General features: G+C 42.7%; 1 protein-coding gene across 2 annotated transcripts; it reads left to right on the forward strand.

The window, feature by feature from the left end:
• The first annotated feature begins 12,305 nt into the window (after nt 1–12,305).
• tpx2 (TPX2 microtubule nucleation factor) lies at nt 12,306–21,309 on the forward strand. 2 transcript variants are annotated; one of them, XM_079174093.1, is made up of 17 exons: nt 12,306–12,353; nt 12,830–12,962; nt 13,631–13,762; nt 14,858–14,981; nt 16,913–16,975; nt 17,116–17,226; nt 17,450–17,559; nt 17,727–17,875; nt 18,270–18,441; nt 18,526–18,664; nt 19,189–19,411; nt 19,495–19,587; nt 19,692–19,865; nt 19,963–20,109; nt 20,186–20,291; nt 20,453–20,619; nt 20,801–21,309. In XM_079174093.1, the coding sequence occupies exons 2-17, from the start codon at nt 12,860–12,862 to the stop codon at nt 20,909–20,911; spliced, it is 2,124 nt and encodes a 707-aa protein (XP_079030219.1). In that variant the 5' UTR covers nt 12,306–12,353; nt 12,830–12,859; the 3' UTR covers nt 20,912–21,309. The 2 variants fall into 2 exon arrangements, with proteins under 2 accessions (XP_079030219.1, XP_079030220.1); XM_079174094.1 differs by lacking the exon at nt 12,306–12,353 and adding an exon at nt 12,620–12,742.
• The last annotated feature ends 366 nt before the right edge of the window (nt 21,310–21,675 follow it).

The following is a 21,675-nucleotide window of genomic DNA, read 5'->3' on the forward strand; positions in this document are numbered from 1 at the left end:
TTGTTTTACATGGTCGAGTGGATCCTGATCTGGTCTCCGCAACGCCGCTGCTGTATGCTCTCCAGATAACAAAGAACATGACCGCCAACACCCACCGGTCAACACTCCGAGGATGAAGGACGAGAATCATCAACATCTACAGGCACCATGTCAACGCTCACAACTACAGCCCGTCAATGAACACTGATGAAAATATGAATCTGGATTATCTGAATGCGAAACAAAGAGGACATCATTACAACAGAGAGAGAAGACGTGAAGAAGAAGAAGCCATGACTCATGTGGAGAGTTCAAAGAGCAAATTCACGGAATTCAAGAGAACTTTGACCTCCTTTGTGCGTTATCATAAAATATGTGCGGCATTCACACCAGCCGTAATCAACCTGCAGTGTGTTATATGCTTAACACTGTCCGCATAACCATGCAGTGACAGCGCTGACTGAACTTTGTAAAGAGGCTTTTACGTCCATGAGCCTGGAAAACATCACACCAAAGAGAGTTGTGTGACATGTAAGACTGCAACATGCTGAACACGCTGAGGAGCAGAACAACAACAGACAACAATTCCCTGTCTGTCCACACCAAGCAAAGATTGACTTTCGTCAGTGCAAACTCAAGGATGCCCAGCTGGCAATGTGACAGGCCGTGACAGGAAGAAGAAAATTATGGGGCAGAGACTTTGGAAAATTCCCACCATTCACACCAGCTGAAAACTTTGTGTTCCATAAATGTGGCAACTTGGACATTGTCTAAGAAGACTGCCCACAACCTCCATGGAAACAGGACTGGTGGGGGGGCTCAACATCAGCAGTCAGGAGGGGAGGAGCAGGGGCGGACCTCAGTGATGGACCAGCGCACACACATTACAACACAGAGGGTGAGTTAACTTTAGATTCTGACTATGACAACCGTGTACATTCAGGAGTTCTGTACGTCTGCTTTACCTGTTCCTCCCAAAAAGGGGGAAGGTATTGTGGGACGATTAGCTCAGGAGGCATACCAATTAGTGAGCCATACACAAAGCCCTTGTCCTGTACATTAGATGATATCACAGTTAAACACTCATTTCTGCTGTCTGATTGCTGCCCTATAAATTTGTTGGGAAGAGATTTGATGTGTGTATTTGGAATAATCCTCCCATCGGGGCCTGATTGCCTGATATTGAGCAGACAAGAATCATACAAACAATATTTTTCCCCTCTACAAACAAATTATGAAATAAGACCCAACAGATCTGTTGCACATCTAAGAGTGGTCCTTAGAACCATCTGTAAGCGGTACAACAGCATCACACCTAACTGATTTTGCCTCAAAACATTCACTACATGCAGGATGTTGCATGCAGACTGATTTACTACATTGTACAGCACACGTGTCAGAAGGACCAGAAGAGGGTTAGAGAAATTATGTATGATGGACATTTATTGGGGAGAAGGAAAAAAAAATAAAAAATACTGCTGCTGCCTCTGTTTCTCTATCTCTATTGTTACAGGGGGTGTGTCCGCATGTAGCATTGGCATGGGGCCCAGGTTTGGAGGAGAAGGACATGTCTGATTGGCTGGATAGGCAGACTGAACTCACTGACTGAGGCCCATGGAGGATCCTGATAAACTGTACAGTATGAAAGGCGATGTATAAAAAAAAAGATGTACATCATTGCCAACGGTAAAAAGAGTCACTCATCTTATGTTTGATAAGAAGACACACACCATGGTTTAAAATGTTCCATCTGTCGACATGGCTGAGCTGTCCGAGGTGCCCTCCTCTTTATGGTCTGCTCACAAATATGACGTAGGACTGCTGAGGGTGCGACACCTCTGGTGGTTCACCCACAATCTGATTTAGGTCCATGCATGAAGCAACATCCACTCAAACAAGAGGCTGTTGATGGTGTTACACCTGTTCTTGAGTTTTTATTTGAAGGCTGGTGTAATAGTCAAATGTTATGATTCACCGGTGCGCACCGATTTTTCCAGTAAAGAAAATGCGAGACCTGGGGGGGAACCGACTGAGTGACGATTTGTTCAAAATGTACAAGCAGTTAATGCTTCGGTGCACCCGCGAGAACCTACAATTTCTAATCCACACAACATTATGTCATCCCTCCAGACATGACCCATTTTTTTCATCTGCGACTTGGCCAATGCATGATTTCCTGTACCTGTGCACAAAGACAGACAATTTTGGTTTGCTTTTTCCTTTAAAGGAAGAAGCTCTACCTGGACCCAGGTGTCCCCAGGGATATTCAGAGAGCCCTGGTGTATTTAACAGAGCCGTGAGACACGATTTGGCTAATTTACACTTACAAAATGGTTGTGCCTTGTTACAATATGTTGATGACATCATGATTTGCAGCCCCACAGAAGAAGCATGCAAATTAGAGTAATTTACAATTACAGTTATCCTACTTAAATTTTTGGCTGCAAATGGTCACAAGGCTCTCCGTCCAAATTGCAATTTGCTCTCGATAAAGTTTCATATCTGGGACATGTGATCACAGCAGAGGCCAAATCCCTCTCTCCCAAGAGAATGCAGGCTATTCAAACTGTGCCTAAACACATCTAAGAAACAAATGATGAGCTTTATAGGAATGACGTCATAGTATGGACAATGGATCCCAACTATTCAGAAAGAGAGGCATTCCTCTCTTCCATGATTCATGGTAAACATCTTTCTGCGCATAAAGAACTGACCTGGACTGACTCCTCGACTGCTGCCTTTAATGACATGAAGAATGCATTACTGTCAGCTCCGACATTGGACTACCTAAACTTGACACACCGTTCACACAGTTTGTTGACCAAAGAGACGGTTACATGACATCAGTTTTGACTCAGGAACTTGGGAGAAAACAAAGACCTGTTGCATATTTCTCTACTAGACTAGAGCCTGCAGCAGCTGCCTTCCTCTGTGTCTGCGTGCTGTTGCACGTGACATTGTTGTTTATGATGAGCTCACACTCAAGGTTCCTTATGCTGTATCACACATTAGATTAGATTAATACATTATATTTGCCTCATCATGTGTTTTCTTTAATATTACTGTGAAACAAAGTGCTATCCTTAATCCTGCTACTCTTTTTCCTACTGGAGGAGATGGAGAGCCAAATAACTGTGTTGATTTCTCTTGAACAGATCTGCACATGGAGACCTCACAGACCTGCCCACAAAATGCTCATTTACAACTGGTAGTGGACGGTTTGGCATCCTGCTCGCCAGACACGGGAGAAGGGTTGGTTGGGTTTTGCTGTAGTCTCATCATATGACTCTCTGTGCAGCGGTAAGGTAGCATCACACTTTTCTGCTCATGGTGCAGATCCTGTGGCTCTTACAGAAGTCTGTAAGTGCGCTGTCGACAGAACAGTTAACATTTACACAGACTCTAGCTATGCCTTTGGTGTAGTGCACGACTTTAGTGCCATGTGGGAACACAGAGGGTTTTGGAAATCATCCGGCAAACCCATTCCTCTCCACCGTCTCGTGGCCGACATACTGCTCCCTGAAACTGTCTATGTTATGTTATGAAATATGATGCTCACACTAACGCTTCTGATTTTTCAGGTTCTTTTGATGTATGATATTCAAGAATTGCAGACATTGGCTATCCCTAAAGAGCAGAAGTGTTTTGCCTCATCTAATCCAGTTTACAAAGTTATGGATGGGCCTAGACAACTGCCCAGTGGTGTATAAAGTACCCAAAAGCCATACTTGAGTAAAAGTAAAGATACCTTACTGGAAAACGACTCCAGTAAAAGTGAAAGTCACCTATTAAAATACTACTTGAGTAAAAGTCTTAAAGTATCTGATATTTACTGTACTTAAGTATCAAAAGTAGTTTTCTGATATTAAATGTACTTAAGTATTGAAAGTAAAAGTACAAGTAAATGCTGTTAATAAAAAAGCAAAGGGTCAGAATTTTGAGAATTAGGAAGTTTATTCTTTTAAGTGCTGTGGCCACCATGACCAAGGACAAGGAGTTGTGTTGAAAATAATTGGGTTGGCTGTGATCCATCCAGGAGCAACAATGTTCAACATCATATATTGTACATAAGTATACTTTTGCATCTACTATGAACTATGGGCCTGATTTGAACACAACAGGCAAAGGTTCTGCTCAAGCTGAATCTGCAGTTGGTCGACTGCTACCATCATAACTCGATCTGATCATCCACAAAATGACTCAAATATCAAAACATGATCAATACTAAAGTATTACAAAACGTAATGCTGCGCTCTCGTTAGCTAACTAGTGCTGCAGTGATTATAGCTATGATAACTCAAATCAACAACATCTCACAACTGTCAACACTTCCTCAGCTCACTAACTCGCTAGCGATCTGTCTACTACACTAATTGTCTCATTTGATTTACGATAGCTAGCGAACGTTAGCCTAACATACACCATGTATAGCTACATTAGAAGATCAGACACCAGCTGTCTCCCCTCCTCCCCCCAAAGATATACTCCAATCCTGTGGGAAACACTGCTAGATATCTGAACAGGTTTATGATAATTATGATAACTAAACATTAACGTTGCGGCTCATGGGATTCATCTTCATTTACCCCAATGTGTTTCCTGTGGTTGGATGGGGAGTTTTTGAATGCCAATATTTCAGTAGCTTCGGGTAAGCATAAGAGGCACTTCATCCGGTACGAAGAATCTTTCACTCCAACATAAGAAAACATTTCTCGCAAATATGGCCACGGTGTTGGTCTTCGTCACCACCGTCGTTTGTTGCGGGAGCAGCAGGTGCTTCCATTTCTGCTTCCATCATGAAATCAGTCATCGTAGAGTGGAATTCTACTCATGTAGTCGCTCGCTAGCGAGCATCCTGGGCATCACTGGAATCAAAAAACCGCGGCTTTGAGAGCACTTGTTTGCAGTTACGCATTAACGTGATTAACCAACGATTTAACTTGCAAGCTAGGTCCACTGATTCACCAAACCTGCTTGCTTGCAGTCTGTGTTCCACCACAGTCCCCGACGTTGGTCTCATGATTCATTTTTTTTCTAAAGATAGATTTTATTTTGTAGCGAGTAACGAAGGTTTCAGGGGAAATGTATCGGAGTCAAAGTATCAGTTTTCTTTGCAAAATGTAGTGAAGTAAAAGTAAAAGTCAACAGAAATATAAATAGTAAAGTAAAGTACAGATATCCAAAAAAACGACTTAAGTACAGTAACGAAGTATTTCTACTTCGTTACTATACACCACTGCAACTGCCACGTGATCTCTTTTATTGTTACGCTAAATTGGCTCACAGCAGAGATAACTTAATTTTGTTTTGTGAAGGACTGAAGTCCTTTGACCTAAGAGATAAATGTTATCTAGAGGAAAAGGAGGACTGGTGTAAGGATGACTGTTTAGTGTTGCATGTTGCAGACCTTAGAGGGAGGTACGCTAAGATGTTCATGGATGGAAAATATGGGAAAGTGAGCTGCCAACATCCGAACGAATGAGTGAATGAATGTGGTTTGCCTGTGGAGAGGTTTATTCAGTCTCAATCTGATATAGTAATTACACACAGGGTTGGTAAAAAAAAAAAAAGAAACTGTCCAGTTAACCTGTTAGGCAGAGAATGAAAGTGGTTCCAATAGAAGATTGACTGTTGGGTGAAAGAGGTTTCTAAACTCACCAAATTATTTCCAAAATGTACGTCAAAACGTAATATTATGTCTTTAGTCAAAGCTATTTTCCACCACATCTGTCACACCAGTTTGTGGAGCTTCTCAACTAAAAAATGTTCGATTTTCCTAAAATTGCCAATATTCTAAATCTACACCGTTAATTTAAGTGATGAAATGGGTAAAAAATGTACCGCTGTCGGTCTGTTATTCTGCTGTTTGGGTGCCCTTGGACTATGGGAACAAAAACGTGAGCTGCCATGGCTGAGTCGCTCTCCTTCAGGGCCTGTGTAGTTTGTAGGGCCTGATATGTAGCTCGGCTAACGTTAACCTTTAGCAGAAACTAAAATCCGATGTATCTGATGCCCCAAACTTTATGTTTTATTTTTTCATGGATCTGCACAGTTCACATGGGGCGTGTTTTAATGTTGGAAATTCAGAAAATCTGGAAAAAAATCACTTTCAAAATATATATCTTCAGGACTAAGATGGAGTTACAAATAAAGCTAGTATATAGAAATACTTAATATTTGTGTAGGCCAACCCCAGAAGTTAGCATCACACTGGTTCCCTTGACAAACACCCATTGGATTCCATCATTGGATGTTGGATTATTGCCGAAAATAAGCTCTGTGATACCTCAGTCACATGACTTCATGTCACCACCACTAAGCTAGAGGCGGTCTAGTCGGCGTGATGGCGTTTTGTAGTCTCATTTAGCCACTTGTTACCGCCATTTCTAAGACACGTGAAAACAAAATTCATCAGAGGGATATTTACTGATGTATTTCATACTGTAGAAGAAAAACGTTAAAATCTCTTCAGCTTGAGTGAATCACACACTTTATTTCAGGCTTCCAACAAAACAATTTCAATAAAACCCATTGACATCTAGACAAGGGAACCAGAAGTGCAAAGTGGACTCATTTCTGGTTTTAGGACTCATTCCAGCAGCACTCTATTATGGACACCGGACCCCAGGATGGCTCATATTTAGTCTAATGGGATTTGCTTGCTTAAGTATGCGACCCACTGAAGGTCAGCTGCATGTTTTCTGCCCTATAGGCCATCAAAGTAGGTTTTATTTATGGTGCTCTCCAGCAACTGGTTCGCAGATGGGGTTTTTCTCGAGGCTTTATGTGCTCACTAAACATCTGTTGGTGTGTAACAGATGAGTGTAAAACAGGCAGACCTAATACTGTCAGGATCCCTGTCAGACCAGACACCTCCCATGGCCACACCCCTGATTGGTGCACAGCTACAAACACTCCAGCTGATTAGCCTACCTGCGGGCTCACACACCAGACCCTGATCCCACTGATGACATCCTGGAAGTATTTGAACCTTCTAGTCTGGTCAGTCCGTACTGTCTTCATTCCCGAACCATCTTCAGTCCCCGCACCGTCTTCGACCCGGTACCGGCTTCTATCCCGTATCTGCGTCGACCCCTATGCCTTCTGGTGTCGAGCCACGGGAAATCACACCTTCAATCCTGCCATCTGTCCAGTATTAAATAAAGTATTTTCTTAACCTCAATCCTGTCTGTTGGGTCCTGTCCAGAACTCCCTTGACAATTACAGATGTTCTCAACCACGTGACCTATGATGGTTTGAGCCAGTAAAGGCTTGGGAATTCTGTGAAAAAAATCTTTGAAATCAATATGTGAGGTAAATGGATTTCTGACTAACTAATTTTATATTGTAATGTGTGTTATAGTTAAAACGACCAGCAGGTGTTGCCATCTCACCACTAGGGGGTTGTCTGTGTATGGTATCCACTAGGGCTGCAAGATTATGGCCAAAATCGTAATCACGATTATTTTGATCAATATTGAGATCACGATTATTTATCACGATTATTCATTGATCGAGAGCGAACACCACCGTGCGTGATACAGAGAGCAGGGGACTTGTAAATGCGCGACCATGTAGTGACAGACGTGACATGCTGGCGTGTAAATAAATTAGGCACAAGTACTCCTCCTTCAAGCGCCTGTCTCTCTACTCTTCTACTTCTTCTACTTCTACAGGGTGCGCGCATGACATCCCATCTCGTTCTCCCCCTGGTGGTTGGCTGACTGTTATTTGAGGAAGTGCTTAATTCGATATGTAGCACAGCACGTATTTTAAACGTCAATATCGCTGACGATCATGCTCATTTAATTGTGGCAGCCAAAATCGTGATCGCGATTAAAATTCTATTAATTGTGCAGCCCTAGTATCCACGCTTCCTTGTAAAGATTCTCAGAGGAACAGCAAGAGAAGAGTGTAACATTAGCGAACAGGCACCCTCACAGTGATAGGATCACTTCTTAGCCTGCCTTGTGCCCAAACAGCAGACAGACATATATAGAGTCTGTCTAGTTGGTGAACTTTATAAGGTGATCGTTTGTTTGTTGTGTTTACAACTTCATCCTCTGCTCCCAAGTGGCCAAAAAAATCAATCAATACAGATTTCATTTGGAAGGCAAAATCGTTTGGACCAACAGCAGCCTTATTGGGATGCCAAATGACTGATGAACCACCAATTCCAAGGGCCACAACTAGCACCATGAGGCAAAACTAGCCCCCAAACCCTCCTCAAAACTGGCAGTTATACACAGAGTTAGCACCAGGCGGCAAACTCCGGTTCTGCAGTCACGCCAATGCGGAAGTGTCTAGACCAGGGGTGTCAAACTCATTGTCGCTCTGGGGCCACATCAGCATCATGGTTGCCCCCAAAGGGCCGGTTGTCGGCGGGGGGGGGGGGTGCTGCTCCTTCTTCGTCGGCGGGGAGGGGGGCTGCTGCTGCTGCTGCTGCCACATACGCTGGTGGAGGTGTGCGGATCGGGGAGGAGCTCCGCCGTGCTCGATACAACGGATATTTGTAAATTGTCCGACTTTTACATTTTTTTTTTTTGCTGGCGGATTCGCGGGCCACATAAAATGACGTGGCGGGCCGGATCCGGCCCGCGGGCCGTATGTTTGACACCCCTGGTCTAGACTAAGCATTCTCTCTACTGGCAAGCAGGGGGCGACTCCTCTGGTTTCATAAAGAAGTCAGATTGTATAGAAGTCTATGAGAACATGACTCTACTTCTCACTTGATGTATTACCTCAGTAAACATTGCAAACATGAATTCATGGTCTCAATCTCTTGATGCTCATTTGGTAAATGATGGTCCATTTATAGTCAAACAGACCATGAAGCTATGTTTTGGGGCGGACTAAATATGATTGACAGGTCTTTGCCGCTACCAGAGCCGTATAGCGTCTTACGTCATTCCTCATCATTCCAATATGGTAACTTCTGTTCATTGGTTGCGAAAAAAATAACCAAAAAATGTCCATTCTTGGCATACTTGGTATTGAGAAAGGGCCAAGACTTGTAAATGGCAGTCTGCAATTCAGTGGGTGACGTCACGATGACGACGTCCACTTTTTATACACAGTCTATGGTTAGCATAGAGTTTAAGGGCGTGTTGGCAGTTAACACAGGCAAAATCAGAATATAGAGCACAGACAACCTAGCAGCCGCATCATGTTAGTCTGGCCCAGGGGTCGGCAACCGCGGCTCCGGAGCGGCATGCGGCTCTTCAGCCCCTCTGCCCCTCTGTTGCAGATCCCTGAGTCCTCCGTCCACACGGAGTCTAAGCATCGTTTTCGAGATGATCTCCGTCCAGACTTAAACGCCTGAAAACAAATATCACGTGACTATTCACGTACACTGGGCATGTAGTGGGTGCCGGTCCTACTGGTTTTCAAACCAACTGGTTTCCTTCCGTGCGTGTGTTGTGTTCGAGTAACAGCAGCAGCTGTTTTCTGCCTCTGTTGCCAGATTCATCACACATTTACAAACATATTGCTGGAGATCTAAAGGCCACATCTCATGTATATTGCGGGGATTACGATTATATAAGTGAGCACTACATCACAGCCACGTATGAAGAAATACATTGAAGAAAATATATTTATGGAAAGATCGCATCAACCTGGATTCCAACTCTGTCGATATGGTAATAGTAATATATTTTAAAACGGTCGTGCTACGCGATCCGCCACTTGCATCTTACGTCGGTTTCGGGCACCTTTCCCTCCAGATGGCTGATCATGATCTGCAGACCCCCGCCCTCAGTAAACTATCAATGGATGAATCCAAAAAAAGAAAAGTCACGGAGGAAAATAGAGAGTTTAATTCTGCGTGGACGTATTCATTTGCTTTCACTGCGAACGATGCTGGCTTACCTGTATGCTTGATATGTGGCGAGAAATTAGCAAACAACAAAAAATGTAATGTTGAAAGACGCTTCCAGAACAAGCACACAGCATTTGCTGGAAAGTATCACGCTGGAGATGAGCGACAAAGAGCGATTCCTCAACTGCTGCAGCAAACTCTCCTCTTCATCAGAGTTTGATATTGTTATAACACGTAAAATAGCAACACAATGTCAACAAGTGTCTTTATTCTTGTTCTATAATTTCATAAATACAACAAACTATAGTTTTTGTATATATAACTATATATAAAACTTTATAAACTGTGACATCAAATAGCTTTTGCGGCTCCAGATGGATTTTATTTGGTGGAAAATAGATCAAATGGCTCTTTGGAGAGTAAAGGTTGCCGACTGGACTCTGGCATGTCCTTTTAAACAAGTATTCTTGGTAATTTTCACCCCTCCGTTTTTTCATGGTATGTCTGATGAGAACAAACATCCCTTTCTTTTTATTTAAGATATCTTGTAGCTCCTAGAGTAAAGGAGATTCACTATACAATACAATTGTATGTGTATCTATTGAGTGCTTTTTTTTACATAAAAAATGAATCTGTGAATCTTCTGTTCTACAATAGTAACTATAGAGCATCAGTTCCTTTACTGTGAACACACGTGCCACCAACCGTGTGATGAGTGGACGCTGAGTGGATGCTACTGCCCCAGTTCATTAATTGAGTTAATTTGATCATTTACCTAAATAACATTTACTCGTCTTATTCTGAAGGTCAGGCTCCCATGAAGGAAGTATTACCGTACTCATGAAGTGTAGGGCCGAGATCCTCCTTGTGGCACTGGCAAGTCTGTGGCAGGTGTCGGCAGGTGTCGGCAGGTGTCGGAACTGTGTCAGTCAGGTGCCACAACTGTGGCAGGCGAGCGGCACTGTTCGGCACCCGAGCGGCACTCGTTCGGCAGCTGCTGAGCTGAGTGGGCGGAGCCACATTTCCTGAGAACACCCATTGTTGTTACGAGAGGTCAGCTGCCATAAATCAGTTTTATGATTTTAGTTGAGTCACGGAGCCACCCGTTCTCTGTATACATCCTGAGAGCAGAGATGGGCAAAAATACATCAAAATGTATTTTGATACAAAATACAAAATACCCCCAAATAAATGTATTACAACAAAATACAAAATACAAAATACTGGTGCCAGAAAATGTAACAAAATACATGTATTTTGTATTTAAAATATAGGAAATACTTTTTTCTGGATTTTCTGTTTTCTCACAATTTGGTAAAGCATAGCATTCAGGTTTATATAATGTACACAAAGCTCTGGTGAACCCTACAAAAAGGAAGAACAGTCACAGAATGTAACTAAGCAAAGCTATTAAAAGACAACAACTTGATTGATTAATGTATATATATTTTTTATTAATGGGACTTAACAGCCCATAAACTTTGGCTTTGTATCAACAAGAAAATATTCATCACATATGACATACAAGCTCCCAATCTCCCTCTTCCTATAGCTAGCTACTCGACTGATAAGCTAACTTGCTAAACACTGACTATGCACTAGCCTAGACAGCATGCTAGCGTCATTAGCATCTTAGCATCGATCGCTAGCTTGATATTATAACCATCACCATGTATATACAATAGGCTATGTAGCCAGACCCAGACATAAGTTATACATCAAGCTAGTTGACATCTGAAGACTGAACTCGTGAACTGTTTTTTGATTGGTGGAGAAAGTATTTTGAATATTTTAAATACAAAATTACTCCACTCTAAAGTATTTTGTTACAAATTACGTTAGATTTTTAATCGGCCTTATCAAATACAAATTACAAAATACTGAAAAGTAATTGAAATACGTATTTCAAATACAAGTAATAGAAATACTGCCCAACTCTGCCTGAGAGTAACCACGTTGTACTTCTTTGTTTCTCATTCATTTTATTTAAGTATGATTTTGCACCAAAAGGGAACATAATACACTCTTTCCAAATTATTACTTTTATAGTCATTTACAACAATCGGCTATCATTTAAAAGTACATATATAAAAACGTTTTAAAATTGAAACCCATAAAATCTCCAATCCAAAAATACACGTCTGAAAATATCTTCGAAAATATCTTCACTCTTCCTCTGCTTATATGTAGGTGTCAGTAGTAGCCACAAGCTGCCAGTGCCAATAGTTGTCACAGGAGTGCCGCCAGCAGTCAGAGGGGTGTCGTTTGTTTTTCTCTATTAATATATACGCTCAGACTTCTATGATTAATGAACCATGCATTCATTTTGTTTCGTGCGTACATGGTTCCATATTTTATTTGATATATTAATATGATCATATTTTTATTTTTGGTGATCACGTGGTCAGGTCAAAGGAAGTTGACTTGTATGAGCCAATGAACAGCGAGCTTGTGATCATGATGTTAACCATTGGCTGGTTCAAAAGGAAAGCGATTTACGCGCTAACGGCTCTCTGTCGTTTCACTTGTGTTGCTCTGAGAACAGACGGTTTCGGTAAGCTTTTTCCAATGACTGTACTTATTTTGTACTAAGGTTACATCAGTAATTGTTTCCCTGTGTTCAGAGTTCAAGTTTACTAACTCAGATAGCCGTAGCAATACTACTAATGTGTGGATTCGAATTAGCTAACAGTAGTTTGATACATGCTAATGAAGGCCAGTTTAACGTTAGCTTTAGTTAGTTTTCCCTCGGCCATGTTAACGTCATAACGTACTTTTCGTGAAGAAAATACCACTCTTACCGGCCAGTCCGTAGTATACTGTTAACGTACATTTCCACGGCAATGTAACATTCCATTTTCTTCCAGGCAAAGTGGAATTGTTTTGTGAAGCTTTCTTTCGGTCCATTCCAGCCTGTCTCATCTAATCCTACAGCTATCAGGTGTACGTTACGTTAACGCTAACTGAACGCATCAGGGCATTTGTAACCGAAGATTTTCCGTGTTTAACGTTACTTGTTTCCTGTTTTAGGTGAGTTGTCGAATAACACGTTTTGAGATCATGGCTGAAAGCGACTCCGGTGATCGCTACGAGTTTGATGCCCCGTCTCACGTAGTCGACTTCGTAGATCTGGAGAATGCCGAAAGCGAAGATGTGTGGTTTGGTAAGTCTCTCTCCGATATTATCCTCTGAGCCAACCGCTGTTTGGTTCACGTTGGATTCATTTAGCCTAACGGCAACATGCTCAGGACGAAGTATTGCTGTTGTCTTTTTATTGTTAAAACACTGAGTCTGCAGTAACCAGTGTTTTCTTTTGTTGCTCTTGTCGCCATGAACCACTTACGATAGTTCACCTCCATGTACGCGGTTTGCTGTGCTGCCGTCTCTTCCCAGCCTCTCCCTCGTTTTCTTTTCTTTTTAAAGCAAAGTGTTTGGACGAGAAACTCTTAGCACAAAGCAAGTCAGTGATGTGGGTTCATCTCATAGAAGTTGTCCTGATAGCCTCGGCTCGCTGCTCTCCTAAGGTCCTGTTTGAATGTTTGCATCATGAATCATTTCGATTCTCTGCACCCAGCTGGTCAGGAGGACCTCTGTGACCCATTCAGTGTGACCCTTTGGTCGGATGTGTTGCTGTGTTCAAGCAGGGTGTGACTTATCAGAAGAGGAATGAGTATTTTGAGTTCTAACAATACGTAATACTGGCCTAATTGCTACAAGATTGGAACTGGTAATGAAAACTATACTATAGAGTAGCCAATATTTATGTTAAGTTAACTGTCAAAGAATCTGAAGAGTCCATCTTCTTGATCTGTGATTGTCTCCTGTGTGCAGAACAACAGACTGGAGGAGCAGATGGCCACCTTAAAACTCCTTTGAGGCCTGAACAAGGCTTTAGGAGAAGCCACGCGCTGGGCCTGCCTAGAGCCATCGTTGCCCCTCAAGTCAAGGCAGAAGAGGACTCTGGTGTGTTTTGTATTTCGTTATAGCTAATTACTGAAGATTCATTCATTTATTATTATTATTATTATTATTATTATTATTATTATTAGGTGGCTCAAGCTGAGTTCAGGGAACTCTGATGGTTCCCTCTGGAACGGGCTGGAAGGCTGGGTCACCACTGACTTATGCAACTGCACGTCTAACCCCCAAAGAAAACGTGCCCCCTCCCTGGTGTCAGGGAGCTGTTTGTCTTTTTAAAGGGATCAAACCCACAATGGGCCGGCCCCCTCCTTAAAGGGGCTGTGGGCAACCCAAAGCTGAACCAATCAGTCAAAAAACAAACCAACAATACACAAATTACATTTAAAAACCGAATATATAACGTTTATTGTCAATAACTACAAAAACGAAACAACAACCTGGCCTGACCCGGCCTGACTGACCCTACTGACTCGTTCTGGAGCTCCCTGAAGGTCGCTTGTCATGTCTCACTGCCAGTGGACGGGGCGGCACTGTCCCTGACTTTATTCATATTTGACAGTGTAAAGTGCATGTTTCTTGATATTTAATGTATGTTATTTGCACTTTCGTTTACTTATGGTCTTTCCTATCCTTTCACATAGCTCACAAACACCATCACTCTGTTCTCCCATACACTTACTATATGATGTTAGCTGGCCTGTGTTCACGGTTTGTCCTTACTTGCAATAAAAATTATTCTTATTTATTAAAAAAGTATTCTACTCACCCTAATCCCAAGTTACAAAACAATAAATAAGTCACTATAAAAATTCAAAATTATATATTATTCAGATACTTAAGAGCATACAATGCTCCTTCTGTGGACAGAGACTGCAGTTACAATGTCTTCCTGTGGGGACTCAGTCATTAAGTCAATGCTGTAAGTTATGAAGGGTTATAAAAGCATTTGCAAAAACAAGTAAAACCCATAAACAAACACCACTTGGGTTCATAAGTAGATGAATTGAATTGGATCCTTTATGTTAATACACAATGACTATTTAAAGCTGAGCTCTTGTGTGGTCTTCTAGATCAGTCTTCTGTTTCTCAGTGAATAGTTTCATGACGTGAACTCATATGGACTTCTCAATGTTTCAGTTCCTAGTCTGTCCACATCTCCACCTCCAAACATAGTCACATCCTGGGGGGCTGGTTCTCCTGCTCGGACTGGTGCACGACCAAAGAGGAGCGCCGCTCACCACCCCCCTGCCCAACCACGCAGGTAAAGTCCTTGTGATTGAAGACATGTGTGCTACACAATTAATCTGAATTATCTGTGGTACTGATTCATAATTGTACACAATCTTACCCGATGATTCTGGCACATTAGCGTAATCAGTTTAGAGTAAAATGGACCATAAAGCAGGGTGCGCTTTAGGGCGGGGCTACCTTGTGATTGAAAGATAGCTACCACAGTGTTGTCCAGACCGTCTTTGATCTTTAACCCTTTCACCATCTGTTTTCAGTTCATGAAAATGAATTGTAACATTTTGTTTGACTAAAAATGTCTAATCAGCGCTCAGTTGTACCTAGCGCCTCCCTCTCGTGTTACTTCTGATTCCAAAGAAGGTCAGAGACTGCAGTTACAATAGTGACACTCAATGCTGTGGCTCAGTCGTAGTGCAGGGTCGTCCTTCAATCAGAGGATCGACTGTTCAATCCTCAGCTTCTCTAGTCCATGTCAATGTGTCCATGGGCAAGACACTTAACCCCAAATTGCTCCTACTGTACGGTGTATCAATGTTAGAGTCCTGATGGGCAGGTGGCACCTTGCATGGTAGCCCCTGTCATCAGTGTGTGAATGGGTAAATGATGACATGTAGTGTTAAAGAGCTTTGAGTGAACGGAAGACCAGAAAAGAGAGAAACAAGTACAGTATTTAGTATTTGTGTCCAAACCATTGGATGAGGTCACGGTGACTCCATTCACCTCTCATATCCAGTCAAAGCTTCAAACACACCAACCGACTGTAGCGCCATGTGACAAGTGGAGGAGGCGAGATTTACAGGACTGTCTCAGAAAATTAGAATATTGTGATAATCCCCATACGTGTGATTTAGTTTACTGAACCAAGCTGAGTGTTTTTCAAGGCTCAGGAAACCCTTGCAGGTGTTTCGAGTTAATTAGACGATTCAAGTGATTAGTTGAATACCCTACTAGTATACTTTTTCATGATATTCTAATATTTAGAGATAGGATATTTGAGTTTTCTTAAGCTGTAAGCCATAATCAGCAATATTAAAAGAATAAAAGGCTTGCAATATTTCAGTTGATTTGTAATGAATCCAGAATGCATGACATTTTTGTTTTTTTAATTGCATTACACAAAATAAAGAACTTTATCACAATATTCTAATTTTCTGAGACAGTCCTGTATGTAGGCTGTGTTTTAAAAGCTTACTATGCAGGAATTGTTGCTAACCGTTTGTTAACACAATATTCAGAGTTTACTGCTCCTGCCCCCGGCTCAACTACACCTGAGGCTCACGTGCCCAGTGTATCACCTTCAGCATCACATACAGCAGCGAGAGCTGCTTTTCTCACTATTTATTTTTTTGTTGTTGTTGTTTTAGAGCTGTGTTGTCCCTTTTTTGTAGCTTCCTCTTGGATGTGTGCTTGCGCACACCCAGTGTACACGGCATGCATAGCAAAATGAGCAAATCCAGGCAGAGGGTTAGGGTCTAAAGATACAGACACCACCACACTGCTCTAGTGGGTCAGAAGAGATGATTGCGAGAGATTACTTAATACATAGTTTATTTTAGTGAATTGCTTCATAGTATAAAAGTCAGGCAGCTGGTTGTAAGCTGTGTGGCCCCTGTATGTCGGGCCCATACAGTCATTGTTATACTTCTATTACAGTGTGCATTAATAGATATTTTTGTTTGGTACTGCTTTCGTGATTTAGATTCATTTAATTTACATATCAAATATAGTTTTCTTGATACAGGGAATATTTTTCAGTCTGTACAGATGGTTGTGTGATGTCTATGGCCCAGAGTTGTCTTGGTTTCGGGCTTGACTACTGTGGATTTCACGGAGGGATAGGTGTTTGAAAAAAAAAAAGGGTCTAACAGCTGTTTGTTTTTGGGGACTTGACCTATACTTGAGATTAAACATGTTTTTATTTCTTACTCTTTAATTCCTTTTTAGGGTTTCAAAACGTAAAGAGTTGCCCAGCGGTCCGGCTCCACCACCATCGAAGAAACAAAAAAAGTAAGTGACAAAACTGTGACGTCAAGATGCCCTGGACTGGTTTCTGTTTAAGCCTTTACTGAACACCTGCTTATAAGGGACCCCGTCAATGTCTCCACGTTGTATTTCCTTTGTTTTTTTTACTGTGGTTGTTTGTCTAGAACTCCTCCTCTTGCCCGAAGATCCACTTGTGTCCTCCGCAGCAAGGTGCCGCAGAATGCCAGGACAGCGCCCAAGACCAAGGCAGCATCTTCCTCTACTGCAAACACAGAGTGAGTTTCTCTGACTCCACCAGAGTTTCTGTTGTGCGGTTATATGCTGAAGGACGGGAGGTCTGCTCTGGGCTCTAGCCTCCTCCAGTGTGCTAGAAAAGAACATGTTCATACAACTTGGGATCCATCCACATCAGAGAGCCAAAGTGTTTCCAGCTGTCTAAGTGATTTGAACAGGACTGATGGTAAAGCTGTATTGTTGTTGATAATTATGTCCAAACAGGCCAAACAGCTCTGAAGAACAGGAGCTGGAGCGCATCAGGAACCTCCAGAAGGAAGTGGCGCTGCATCGCAGGCAGAACGAGGCCAGCTACAAGGCTGCTCTGGCTGGCAGTGAGTAGTTCTGACTGACTGTGTGGCTGCAAACATTAACGACTGTCCTTGCTACAACCTTTTTTATGTGCCAGCTAATGAGCGGTGTAGTACCATTTTAAAAGGATTTGGAAGTTGTTGTTCTTCAGGTTTACTTCTTGGAAGTAAATCTGCATCACTTATTTCAGATCCACCACCAAAGAAGATGGTTCTGACAGCGACTGTGCCCAAAGAGTTCCACTTCAACACCAACACTCGTGTCAAGGCGACCACCTCATCCAACTTAGCCCACAAGGAAGTGGACTTCATCAATCAGCTCCGCAAAGCCTCCTCCCCAGTCAGTACTTCTCATATGCTCACATCTTTTTAGAATTCTAGTGTAACCTGGGGTGCCAAACTGTCAAACAGACCACCAATGGTTCACTTCAACATGTTTCAGGGTTCAGTGTGCGCACAAAAAAGCCAGATTAATTTAATTTTGTTTCAACAAAATTCCTTCATCACTAGATGGAAACCTATATACAACCTGATCAAGATAAATAAATATACACTCCTTGATGATGTTGCATGGCCCAAAATGTCCTCCAGCTCAGTTACAAGATGAATCTGAAGTTTAGTCGTAATTCTCAACAGTGAGCTGAGAGGAAAGTTAACTAGACATCCAAATGTACATGTGCACATTAAACCTGCACCCAATTTCTACCGTTGCGCTCTCCTTTTATTCTTTTTAGACAAAGGCTATGAGAGGCGCCACTGTGCCAAAACCCTTCAACCTGTCGACCAGCAACAAGAGAGAGGTGGAGGAGTCTGCTGCCTACATGCCCATGGCTGAGCAGATACAGCAGTTCCAGAAACGAACCCCTGACCGCTACCATCTGCGAAGTCGCAGGAGTCAAGAGAGAGGTGTGCAGAACAGTCAGGGCTAGATGTGGGGTTTTCTTCTGGGTTAAGGTTAACTTAATCACTTTGGTTATAACTGTTTCCTAGGGCCAGCAGCGGTGAAGTGTGATAAGCTGAAGCTCACCCAGCCTCACACCCCTCACCTGATGACCCGCCAGAGGAGCCGGCCAACCAACATGAAGAGCAGTGCTGATCTGGAAGCTGAAGAGGTGGACAGACTCCACAAGTAAGTACCTCTACTGAAGCTGTCCTCACACAGCACCAGGTCTTGTCCCTGACTTAAGCTGACAGTCAGAGAACAGCCAGAGGTGGATGCCTGGTAAAGCCTTGTTAAAATAACAAGCAGCATGATTATTGATACTGACTTTTTAACACCCACCTCTCACCTTCATGGTAGCCCCAAAGTAGTCTGTCCAACTGCCCTTTTCTTTACTTGGTTGTAAGCCAGCCTGTTCCATTAAATATCTGGTTAAATACTTACAGCTGTTCTAATTGTTCCTAAATGACTTTGGGAACCTTGTGTTAGAACACTTAATCTTTGATATAAGTCTTTTTCTGTTGAGTAGGCAAGATAATCAGTAATACTTTCATGAATTTTACCATCGGAGCTCCAAGACACTGGAAACGTCTGGGCTGACTTTTGATAGAAGCTTGTGACTCTGGATTGTTCAGTGTTTACTCTCTAGCCTGCAGTGCCTTCCTGTCACAGGAAACACAATATTTAATGGAAATTCAATAATCGACACTCAGGTTTAAGTTCAATGCCCTGGAGCTGAACAGAAAAATTCTGGAGAGCGTTGAGCACCTAAAGAGGCCAGCAGTGAAGGAACCCACTGTACCCGAAGGCTTTGAGCTGCAGATTGAGAAACGTCTCCATGAGAGACGGGCCACCAAGAAGCCTCAAGAAGGGGAGGAGAAGGCGCACACTTTTAAAGCCCAGCAGCTGCCCAAAAAGATCCTGGAAGGAGTCGTGGTGAGTTTAAATCCTGCAAGGCTTTTAAGGGGACTGATTTCTATACCATGAATGTAGTAAAAAGAGTTTCCTCTCGTCAACAGGGATTGCCGGAGAAGAAAGTTCTGCATCCTACTGTGCCAGAGTCTCCAGCTTTTGCCCTGAAGAAGAGGGTTCGTATGGAGAAGGTCGAGGAAGTAAGGGCTCATCTGGTTGTTTTAATACTTGAAGGATAATGACTTTTCTTCAACTTAAGGTAACACTACCCTGCTATATTTTTTTATTTATTTTTTTTGCTCAGGTCAAACCGCCTTCACCCATCAAAGCCCCTGCCGTGCCTCATTTTGGCCTTCCCTTCCAGCCCCAGCTACAAGAGAACCACCATGTGGAAGTCTGTCCCTTCTCCTTTGAGGAGCGGGACCGAGAGAGGAGGGCATTGAAAGAGAAGAAGCTGCAGGAAATGCGAAATGGAGAGGTGGAGATCCACGAACACAATCCTTGTCCTTTAGACCTCCAGAGTAAAGACACAACTACTAAATCACTCTCCTAACGTTTCCTCTGAACTGTTCCAGGTACCGCAGTTCAAGGCCCAGCCACTGCCAGACTTCGATGCTGTGCTCCTCCCTGAGAAGAAGAAGCTGGAGCCCACGAAGCCTGAGCCCTTCAGACTGCTGCTGGATGAGCGGGGAGCTGTGAGGGGCACTCGCTGGGAGCAGATGGTATGACACAATCTGACAGTTTAAAGTCAATAACCAACAATTCCTTGAAATTCATTCATGAGTGCTGTTTCTGTAGGTGAAAGAAGAGCATAAACGAGAGGAAGTAGTATTCAAAGCCAGGCCCAACACAGTCACTCACAAAGAGCCTTTCCAGCCCAAAAAGGAGGCCCGGGCTTCAGTGGGTAAGTCTATTAACATGCAGAGCTTTACCTAGACCTGTGATATTGTGATGGTTTTAACATGGCCATCAACGGCTCAAAGCACTGCGACACTATTCAAACCTCGTGAAGAGAAGAGCTCTCTGTGCTGCTGTCGTGGCACTAAGGAATGGATTCTTCCACAGTTGTGGAGGCCTTTGAGCTGTCGACGGAGCGTCGGGCCGTGGAGCGGCAGGGATACGAGCGGCAGGCCAGTGAGAAGGAGGCCCTCAGGAGGCTCATGGAGGAGGAGCAGAGACGAGAGCAGGAGGAGAAGGAGAAGGAGGACGTCGCCAGGCTGCGGCAAGAACAGGTCACTGCCAAACTCAGTTTATTCCATTACTGAGTGAGAATCCTCAGATTGATTGTAATGTTAAAGGGCTGCCTGCTCTGGGGAAACTTAATGACTCTACAGTAAACCAACTCTATTAAGAGGAGGAAGTCTTAGAGATTCCAACGAGATGTAACTGCATTTGTTTTCTTCACCTCACCAGGTCCACTCTGCTCAGCCCATCAGACACTACAAACCTGTTGCCGTGAAGAAGAGTGAGCTTCCTCTCACAGTCCCCCACTCACCCAACTTCTCTGACCGCTTCCGCTTGTGATTGGCCTGCCTCACTCCACACATTCCGCTATAGAGATCGGCATATTTTAAGCCTTCAGATGTTTTTTCTTTCTGAAATGATTTTTATAAACTTCCGGATTGTTAGTCTGTAGAATTCTGGATGTGAAGTTGTAAATCAATGTGTATTTGAAGCGACTGAAGCTTTTTTTTCTCCTCTTTGTTCCATGGTGAGCTTTAGATTGTAATAACGTGCTGTATATTCTCTACCCTTTTCTATCTTAACTGACAAGCGATTTACATTTGGTCTCTGTCTCTCTTTTTTTATCATAAAACTCTTCTTTTGAATAAGTTATAAAATATTACCAACTATGGACATTTTATTTGAAGTTCTTGCAACTTTATGTTCATATTTAATGCCAGTACACATTAAACTTAGAAAACTCCAAATTCTGTGCGACTGTTTTATCATTTGGAAACTTATTGATTAGTGGTAACTGTGGTCGGCAGTATGAAAGTTACCTTTGCATGGGTTACCTGTTTAAACTAGTTTAATGTGAATCGTCTGTCACCTGGTTCCAGATGTCAACATGTGTTCAGGAGTGTTTTGTTACCCGATGCAACGCTTGTCATTCTGCACATCAACTGAGTAAACCTCCAAAATTTTGCTCCAAAAAAATGCTCATGTTGCACCGTAACAAGGTCACCATATCAAAGTGATTTGTAAGTTTTGTGTTTCCAAGAAAAAAGTTATTGGAAGAGCACAAATATTAGACTTTGAAACCCATCTATCTGGATGTCTGTAGC

Source organism: Pholis gunnellus (genome assembly GCF_910591455.1).
Source record: "Pholis gunnellus genome assembly, chromosome: 2".
NCBI lineage: Eukaryota > Metazoa > Chordata > Actinopteri > Perciformes > Pholidae > Pholis > Pholis gunnellus.